The sequence below is a fragment of the Myotis nattereri genome (genome assembly GCF_964212035.1).
Source record: "Myotis nattereri genome assembly, chromosome: 1".
Taxonomy (NCBI): Eukaryota; Metazoa; Chordata; class Mammalia; order Chiroptera; family Vespertilionidae; genus Myotis; species Myotis nattereri.
Window position 1 is genome coordinate 78,404,084 of NC_138075.1, and position 10,123 is coordinate 78,414,206.

The 10,123-nt window shown below is 46.5% G+C and overlaps 1 protein-coding gene across 1 annotated transcript; it reads right to left on the reverse strand.

The window, feature by feature from the left end:
- On the reverse strand, positions 1–9,460 carry HOMEZ (homeobox and leucine zipper encoding). Its single transcript, XM_081096103.1, has 2 exons — positions 9,298–9,460; positions 1–3,186 (listed from the first exon to the last, which is right to left on the reverse strand). The coding sequence occupies exons 1-2, from the start codon at positions 9,335–9,337 to the stop codon at positions 1,583–1,585; spliced, it is 1,644 nt and encodes a 547-aa protein (XP_080952229.1). The 5' UTR covers positions 9,338–9,460; the 3' UTR covers positions 1–1,582.
- Positions 9,461–10,123: the final 663 nt, after the last annotated feature.

The window sequence follows — 10,123 nt, forward strand, 5'->3', positions numbered from 1 at the left end:
GAGAAAGATACATCTATTTGTTGTTTCACTTATGCATGCATTGGCTGATACCTGTATGTGCCCTGACTAGGGGGATTAAACACGTAACCTTGGTGTATCAGGACAACGCTCTAACCAAATGATCTACCCAGCCAGGGCAAAGTTATTGTTCTTTTAATTTACCTCAATATATCTTGCTGCTTCAAGAATAAATAAAATGTATATTAAATCAGAATGTTAAAATATTTGGCTACATTAATCTCTAAAGCATAGAAGTGGCAAAGTGGAGGAGAGAGAAACAATTTTATTTTTGGCCTTTTTATTATTCTAGCAGTTTGGGGCTACCACTCTTATTTCTAGATGGTTAACTCATTGATATCATTATACCTGACCCCCAACTGATGAAAACCATTCTTAAACATCAATAAATTCAGTTAAAGACCATGATCCCTCTGCCCTCAAGACAGATCCTAAAAAGAGAGGGAAAAGCCTCTTTTCCGGATACAAAATTGTACCAACACCAGGAAGATGAAAAATCAGCCTCTGCCAAGTTAAGCAGGAGGGTGTCAGGCTTGTAAAACCAAACCCGGAGCCTACCTGCAGTCCTCCGAACAGTAGAAACCATCCCCTCTCCTATACCTTTCTGTAACCTAATTCTACTTTTTAAAAAAGACATCTCTCCTAATTCCCACCTCCAATAAATATCCAGTCTAAATTATTCTCCACCCAGTTATTAAACTTTTTCACAAGCTCCATGGGGAAGATTTACCCTGAGACATAGTGAAGAGAATGGGGATTTTGGAAAGAGATAAAAAGGTACAAGGCAAAGTGGTCCCTGTATCAGAAAAAACATTCTGCTTCCTCTGCGACTCAGCGATGAAGCAGGTAAAACATGGAGTTGGTATGAGGAAGAGTTTAAATAGCTGTGAGACTGGGACATACTGAGATTCTTAGCTGCATTAAGGGTGGACTTGTGCTCAGAGAAAAGGAGGTGTGCAAGGCAGCCTTATATTCCAGGAAAAATGGTGGGACTAGGCCAGGGGTGGGGAACCTTTTTTCTGCCAAGGGCCATTAGGATATTTATAGCATCATTCTTGGGCCATACAAAATTATAAACTTAAAAATTAGCCTGCTATTTGGGTCAAACATTTAATTAATTAACTCACCCCTAATGCCTTGGCAGGACCGGACATTCCCTAAGCCTGAACTAGGGATGCACTGGAATCAAAATTCTTTACTCCGCCTTTCCAATCCTCCTATAGACGTGGGACTAAGGCGTAGCTGCCCTGTGGTATACTAAGGGAAAGGAAAAGCAGATGAGAACAGGAGCCTTGGCCCAGCCCATAGGTAAAGGACCAGATCCTTAGCACTCTTCACTGAAGCTAAGGCCTGAAATTTCTGCTCATTCAATCCCCACCTCACTTTGTGCCTTATGCTCATCCTCCCTGGTCCACCCTCAAAATATCCACCTTCCCCCAACTTAAAAAACACAAAGCTTTTCAGTTCTTTGCCACAAGGTAATTTTTAAAATGTGGTTTCTTTGTTTAAACAGTTACTAAGTTGGTTCGTCTTTTAGTAAGACTGCCCCTCCCATAGCCCCCATTCAGTCCTGTATGATCACATCATCATCATCATCATCATCGCTGTCATCGTCCTCCTCCTCCTCCTCCTCTTCTTCATCATCTTCAGGCAGTTCTTCCTCCTCCTCTTCCTCCTCTTCATCTAGACAAACCACCACCTCAGCTGGCTTAGGTAAACGAGAATCAAACCAATCCAGTACCTGTTGGATGCTAAGCCTTGACGCCTCACTCAGTTGAGGGACATCGCTTTCCCGTAGCTGTTGGTGGGCTGCCCAGTACCTCTCCAAGGGCTGTATATCCGGTGGAGGTGGGGGCACTGGCAGAGGTGGTGTCTCAGCCCATTCATTCAAAGAGCGGGTTGAAGGCGATGGTGTGGGAATTGCTGGATCCTGGAAACTAGGGACACCAGGTACTGCATTGTCCCGAAACCATTTTAGTTGCCCATGCTTCAAGGCATAGCGTGTGTCACCAAACCACTGAATAATCTCAGACCGAGGTAAACCAGTGATCTGTTCTAATTTATGGTAATCCTCGCGCCGTGCCCATTGACACTGTAAAAAAAACGATTTGAGGATAGCCAACTGCTCTTTGGTTTTGCGCTTGGTCTTTCGCTGGCGTTGGGTATCAGGGGAAAGGTACTCTGCAGGGCCAATGCTGCCTAGTACTGAGTTAGGCCTCAGCCTCTGGGGCCAGGCTGGCTCCACATGTATGGGTAGAGCCTGCTCATTGGGTGACAGTGGCTGTGGGAGACAGCCCAGTGGCTGGGAGGGTTTAGAGGTGACTGTAATTCCATTAGCCAGTATCTGGAAAGAGGAAGAGGTAGAGGAAGAAGGAGTCACATTACATGCTGACCCCTGCTTATAACTACTGGCAAGTAATGAGATTGGTGGGGCTTTATCCCGAGCTTGTGGCTGGTGGACAGCTGTAGAGTGGTTCCAGGAAGCAGTACCTAGGCCATGTGATTGGTCAGGACCCCTGCCTGCCTGCTCCTTAGAGAGATCACTGCTTTGAATATCCTGCCAAAATCCTGATTGGTGGGAGAATGCCCCACTGCCAGACGCCATCAGAGGCTCCTTTGCTCTCTGGTGACTCATTGGCTCTGAGGGATCCTCAGGCTCTACCTTCAATCCTTTCATCTGGGCGGGCTCACTGAGAGTCAGGGGCACTATTCCAAGACTAACTTGTTCTGGAGGTGGCATTGGAGAAGGAGGCACCTCCTCTGGGGGCCGCCCTGCATGATGAGTAAAAGAGAGGAGAGATTTGAAATGGAGTTGGTCCCTGTGATATACCACTCGAGCTCGAGTCTCTTCTATTTCTTCAGATGACCAGCTGATGCCACAGCGGAGGCGCTGGGCCATGAACCAGGTCTTGACTTTTTCTATCTGCAGCCCATAGCGTAGACAGAGAAGGGCAATGTCTGCTAGGCTGGGATAGGGAAAGTAGCTGAAGGTTTGTAGCAGGTGTTCATTGCCATCCAGCTCACTGGTCTGGGCTGCTTGGGTCCACACAAGCTGGAGCTCCTCGGAGATCGGAGGGAGGCAGATGAGCCCCGCAGGGGAGGTGTTAAGATTGCTGGCCTCTTTATTAGGAGGCATGCTGCTTTCTGATCTGTGCCCTTCGGAGATCGCTGTAAGCAGAGAAACAGCTCAGTCATTAGGGTTCCTCTTTTGGCCCACTGCTCAGTTTCTACCAGACAAAATGCTGTACTCTAAAACAATCAACTTTCTGTGTGTACTGTACTGTTTTGCTTTCAAAGTGCTCTAACAATTTCTCATTTACTTTCATAACCCTATGAGTCAGAGCCAGCTAAAATTCCCATTATGTGTACGAAAAAAAAACCATAATTACCCAGTCACATGACTAGTGAGTGTTTTCACCAAGAGGAACATCTGTCTTTAGATGTCAAGGAAAACATCCTTATATAGCCTTTACCTTTCCAATACAAACTTACTTCACCACATTCATGGAACAAGAGTCACAAAATATAAAGACTCGACTACAAAAACTAGAGGAGCAGTAATCTCCTCTTGTTATAAACTCATTAGCTCCTAACAACTCATTATCTCTAGAATGTGGAGATAGGTTGGGAATACAACCTATATGAAAATCTAGAAGGTAGGACAGCACTGTTCCTCTGCCCAATCACCCTTCCTGTCCCTCGTTGGTTGGGGAGGGGGGTTAATATAGTGCCTTTAAACCCTAAAACCTGATAGCTTTAATTTTTTTGCTCAGTAGGGTGAGAGATAGGTCAGGTATCTAGGATAAATGGGGCTCACCCCACCCCCACCCCACTAGGGTAGAGAGAAGGGAATGTTTTCTTCCCCCAACTCATCCTTGGAACAAAGGTTATCCCCTCCCCCCCAGCCTTTGTCTCTTCAACTGCTCAGTCTCTCTCCAGGGAGCCTAGGGAACCCCTCAGAATTTAACAGCCCCCTTCACACAGGGCGGAAGGCCTGCAGCTCTTAATCTCTTCTTCTCAGGCCCAGGTGGGCAGGTTCATAAACTGTAAGTAGGTCCTGCAAGCCGCCCAGCAGCACCACTGGTTCTGAGTGGGGATTGCAGAAATAGCCCCTGACCAGGCTTCATTCCTGAAATACCTGCTGCTGTTATTCCCCAGGATAATCCTGTTGACTGAATTTTACTTCAGCTCCCCATGTGGGCCTTAGAGACATGTTAAAGATGGACAGGATTCCTATGCAGTGCTACAGGACGAATTGAGAAAAATCTCAAGTCCAGAAAGTTACAAATAGAGCAGCGTAATGAGGGGTTTTATATGATGAACAGAAAAACCCAGAAGCATTTTAATGGCACCATTCCCTTTTAACAAGCAAAACTTAACTGAAGTCCATGCAGAACCCAAAGGCAATATATAGTGAAGAGAACCTTAAGAGGGTAAATGGAGGCAGTATGGCACAGTTGGTAGAAATATGATTCTTAAATGAGGCCAGTCTGCAGTTTGAACCCCAGTTCTGTCACCAGCTGCATGCTCTTGGGCCAAAGTTACTGACTTACATGAGTCTGTTTCCTCATGTGTAAAAAATGGAGACAGTGCTGGGTATATGTAAAGTTATCTATTTTTACTGAGTACCTGCTATGTGCTAAGGTATCATGTGTAGGCACGGCCCAAACCAGCTGTTAGAGGTGGAAGTCTGGGGTGAAGCAAATTTGAGGTTAGTGGAGGCTCCACCACTTCCTAGGGTGCTGCTTGTACTTGGGCAAGTAATTTAACCCTCTAAGCCAGTGATGGCGAACCTATGACACGCGTGTCGGAGGTGACACACGAACTCTTTTGGTTGATTTTTCTTTGTTAAATGGCATTTAAATATATAAAATAAATATCAAAAATATAAGTCTTTGTTTTACTATGATTGCAAATATCAAAAAGTTTCTATATGTGACACAGCACTGGAGTTAAGTTAGGGTTTTTCAAAATGCTGACATGCTGAGCTCAAAAGGTTCACCATCACTGCTCTAAGCCTTATAACTCACAAGTTTAAGACTAAGTGAAAAAATGCATTTGACTATATACCTAGAACAAAGGCTCAATAAATAGCTGTATCATTACTTCAGCCTCATGGGGTGATTCTGATATAAGGTAATGATCCTCCTAGACAATAGAGGAAGTGAGGCAAAAACTGAATTCTTTAAAATTAGTTTTCGCCGAAACTGGTTTGGCTCAGTGGATGGAGCGTCGGCCTGCGGACTGAGGGGTCCCGGGTTCGATTCCGGTCAAGGGCATGTACCTGGGTTGCGGGCATATCCCCAGTGGGGGATGTGCAGGAGGCAGCTGATCTATGTTTCTCTCTCATCGATGTTTCTACCTCTCTCTCTCTCCCCCCTCCTCTCTGTAAAAAATCAATAAAAATATATTTAAAAAAAATAAAATAAAATAAAATTAGTTTTCAATCTGTTTTTGCAGAGTCCAGATTTTAACAGGCACAAGAGGAAAATTACATGTGATTTTTTTTTTTTTTTTACTTCTTATATTTTGAAAGTTGGTTATAACTCCAGAAAGGATTTTGCTGTTTTAAAAAAGTATAAAAATCACTGCTTTAGGAGAGTTGAATCCATAATTTGGATATAAATCCTTTTTGATTGCCAGCTGAATTGCCAGTGTGGTAGCTTTACCTTCATCCTCCAGATTCATCCCGGACATGGTTGAGTGGCCTGTGAGGAATTGCTTGCACAGTCAAGTCTAAACCCACAGGAACACCACCAAACTTAAGCTGGAGAATACTTTGATTGCAACACTTGACATCTACTTAACCTTATTTGTGTCCTGTTTTTTTTTTATTCACCCTCACCCTTACAATCTTGTACCCTGTTCTTTAAAGACACAGTAACACTTTGGATATGAGAAAAATGTAGCATAAAGAATAAATGTAGCCAAAACCGGTTTAGCTCAGTGGATAGAGCGTTGGCCTGCGGACTGAAAGGTCCCAGGTTCCATTCCGGTCAGGGGCATGTACCTTGGTTGCGGGCACATCTGCAGTGGGGAGTGTGCAGGAGGCAGCTGGTCGATGTTTCTCTCTCATCGATGTTTCTAACTCTCTATCTCTCTCCTTTCCTCTCTCTAAAAACTCAATAAAATATATTAAAAAAAAAAATAAATAAATGTAGCATCCTCCAGTATGAGGATGAAGACTGCCACATAGGAAATAAGGCAGGCACAGCTATAAGCCTATAAGGAAGCATTCTGATTTCATTTATGTGGTTTGCTATCCTTCAGATTCTCAAGGCATCGTCTTGATAGTTCAATGTAATAAGCAGTAATGCAAATACTGTATTTGGTGTACTGTATACGTCCACTTTTCCAATTATGCAAAACACAAGTTACTGAAGACTTCCTAATACAGATGGTGGCTTAAATTAAGCCATAGCTGTTTAGCTGGGTATTTCCCTGGAAGAATCTGACTTTAAAATAAAAACTACAACTAGAGAGTGGTTCATGAGAATTAAATTAGTGGTTCACTAATAAAAAAATAGAGTCAGGATATTGCCCTTCTTTCTCTTTGGGCTTTCTATACCCCTGACAGATGGCAAAAAAGAATGAGCAGCTTTGAACTACCAGACTAGGCATTCACATAATCCTAGGGAAAAAAGATAGATGTTCAGAACTTTAGGCTTGAGCCTAGGCTTATGGTTAAAGCAAGAGACAGTTAGAAAGACTAGATATGATCCTGCTGAATTCCCTAAATCTTTATTCAGAGAAGAATTATCGACTGAAATGTGTCTTGATGGTACAGTTTTAAGGGCCTTAGAGGACTTGTAGTGATACTCAACTTACATGCTTCTCAACTTTTTAGATCCTGAAACTTTGCAAATCAGATAAAAGTTATGGGCACTCAGAAAGTTATGACTACTACTCCACCCCCAAATAAATATTCACACTTACACATTATATATAATCTCAAGGGGTTCACTGGCTGCTCAGAAGTCCAGCTTTAGAACCTCTGTCTAATGTTCTCCCAACTTAATTAAGGCAATGGTAATAACTGCTTGAAGAGGAACAAACAGCTTGATGTGAATGAATGGAAAGAATGGATGGAAGACTCAAGAAAATTTAAGTAGGTATTGGTGATATTAGTTGGAGAGAGTGGAAGGGAGGGGTGGTCAACTGCGCCAGGAGCCTGGTTTCATTGACCCACTGGATTATATGACCAATACCCATAGCGTACTGGATACTAGAGTCTGGTAGGCTACTGTCTAGTGTGCCAAAATCTCCTGCTTTACTGCCCAGAATACTTGGGCCAGTTATGTGTGATTCCAACCTGCTTATGCCGTTGTTTTTCTATATTTATATAATAATGTAATTAAACATTACATAAACCAATGAAATATTAGTGCATTAAAAATGGTTCCTAGCCCTAACCGGTTTGGCTCAGTGGATAAAGTGTCGGCCTGCGGACTCAAGGGTCCCAGGTTCAATTCCGGTCAAGGGCATGTACCTTGGTTGCGGGCATATCCCCAGTGGGGGGTGTGCAGGAGGCAGCTGATCGATGTTTCTAACTCTTTATCCCTCTCCCTTCCTCTCTGTAAAAAATCAATAAAAATATTTAAAAAAAACAATGGTTCCTATGAAAGACAATATAGAAGAGTATACATTTTGAAAACTGTTGATTGGGAGTAGGCAAGGCAACTGAAAGATTGGAGGGGCAGGGGACTTAAAACAATTTTTAAAAACCTCAAAAGGATTCTGCATTTAGCTTGCTTCAAAAAGTTTAAAATTCTCACTCCACTTTAAAGAAATCAAACCTGGCCCGTGGTGGCTCAGTGGTTGAGCCACTATGAACTAGAAGGTCAGGGTTTGACTCCTGGTCAGGGCACATGCCTGGGTTGCAGGCTCTATCTCCAGTGTGGGGCATGCAGGAGACAGCCAATCAATGATTCTCTCTCATCACTGATGTTTCTATTTCTCTCTTCCTCTCCCTTCCTCTCTGAAATCAATAAAAATATATTTTAAAGAAATCAAACCTGAAAATCACAGATGAGAAGCAGGGGCTCCCATATCAGACTGCACACTAGAATTACCTGGGAAACTTAAAGCAGGGCACCCTCCTCATTTCGACTTAATTAGTCTGGAGTGGGACCCAGGCATCAGTACTTTTAAAAAAGTTCTCGGAGTGCAGCCAGATTTGAGATTTGCTTGTATAGATTCCATAAAGTCAATTGAGAACTCCAATCAGCAGACTTACACAAAGAAAACTCGGGGGCTACCCCCAAAAGAAATGAACATACTTTTGTATCTTTTTAATATACTTTTATTGATTTCAGAGAGGAAGGGGGAGAGAGAAAGAAACATTAATGATGAGAGAGAATCAGTGATTGGCTGCATCCTGCATGCCCCCCACTGGGGACCGAGCCCACAACCCGGGCATGTGCCCCTGACCGGAATCAAACCCGGGACCCCTCAGTCCCCAGGCTAACGCTCTATCCACTGAGCCAAACCAGCTAGGATGAAATGAACATACTTTTAATGGCAATGCTTACATATATATATGCATCATTTTAAAAATCTCAACTCTAACTGGCTTATATTTTTCCAATTACTGCCATTTACCTATCCTAATCATATAAAAGGACTTCACATGGTTGGTGAAAAGTTCATATGATAAAAGACCTGGTCTGGGCCCACCTCACTAAACAGGTCTCAGCTTGAGTGTTCTTTCAGTTTACAAGTTTCAGACTAGGACGCAACACCAGGAACCTCTCTGAGGACTCCGGTTCTCACTTTCCTGGTAAGTTTTCTGAGTATGGCTGGGTAGGGGGTCAGCAGGGGCAGTTTCTCCTAAACCGCCCGTTCCTAAAGGCAAATGCTCCCCAGAAGCAAGGCCAGGGTTCTGTATGTATGCTGAGGTCGCCAGGAGGTAGTCATGGGGAGGAGGAGGCCTGGGGAGGAAACGTTTCTCCTATCCTCCATTTCACAGGCAGTGTAAGGCTCCAAACTGGGTCAGAGAACAAAAAGTTGCTGCATTTGGGGCGATGAGCCCCAGGGAGCCTGCGAGTCTCTATCCTCCCCTGGCCAAGGGCGTCCCAATCCAGCCTGCCTCCTCCCTACACACCCACTCACCCTCCCCCAGTTCCGACCGGGAACCGAAAAGTCCAAAAGATAAAGGAGAGACAACCCGGCGAGTTCGAAACTCGAATTCTGCCCCCCGCGCGCAGATAGGGCTCCGCAGGTCGGAGATCATAACGGGGGGCCGGGAGGGGAAGTCCGGGGGGGCTGGGGATCACTCACCGCGGTCCGGCCCGGGCGGCGGCTCCCAGCCTCGCACCATGGGCCGGGGGGCAAAGGGGAGAGGGCAGGGCGCCTCCGGGGTGGAAGTGGGGCTCCCGCCCGGCGCGGCCTGCTCCTAGCCCCCCGCGCGGAGGGTCGGGACCAGGAATGCCCTTCCCGCCCCGAGAGCGCGCCCCTCTAGCGCGGCCCTGCCGGAGCGCGTTGGGGGCCGGGCGGGGCGGGCCCAGGGGCGGTACCCAGGCGGCCCGAGCCCCGATTCGTGGACGCAGGCAGGCTGGCACCGGAGGGACACACTGGGCTGCCATTGGCTGCGTGGGTCTCGGCTTTAGTCGGCTATTGGCTGCGTGGGCCTCGGCCGGGGGCTATTGGTGCGCGGGGCAGGGAAGATGTCCTCCTCCGCGGCCAGGGTAGCTGCCCCCGCCCTCGACCCCGCGGCGCCGGACCTGCGGGTGCGCGGCCTTGCGCCGCCGGCACCCCCCGAGGAACTCGCGGCGCCTTGCGGGGCTGTCCACGCTGCCAGCAACCACTTCCCAGTTGTTTCCTCCGGACGGGTCCCTTTCAGCATCCCTTAGCCTGACGCACGAGCCGCGCCTGCCCAGCAAAGGGGCCAGCGGCCGCAGCAGCGTCACTGCAAACGCAGCGCCTGGAGCTACCGGGAACTTGCTCCCGAGACGGATCCAATGTCCTGCCACCCGGAAAGACGGGGGTGGTACCGGGAGCGCGGCACCTTTTGCCTCCCGGGTCCAGCTGGCACCAAACAGGTGTTCCCAACGAACTGCCGGAGGGCACCTCCCTGCGCGCAGTAAGGACGACCTGGGGCTCTGCC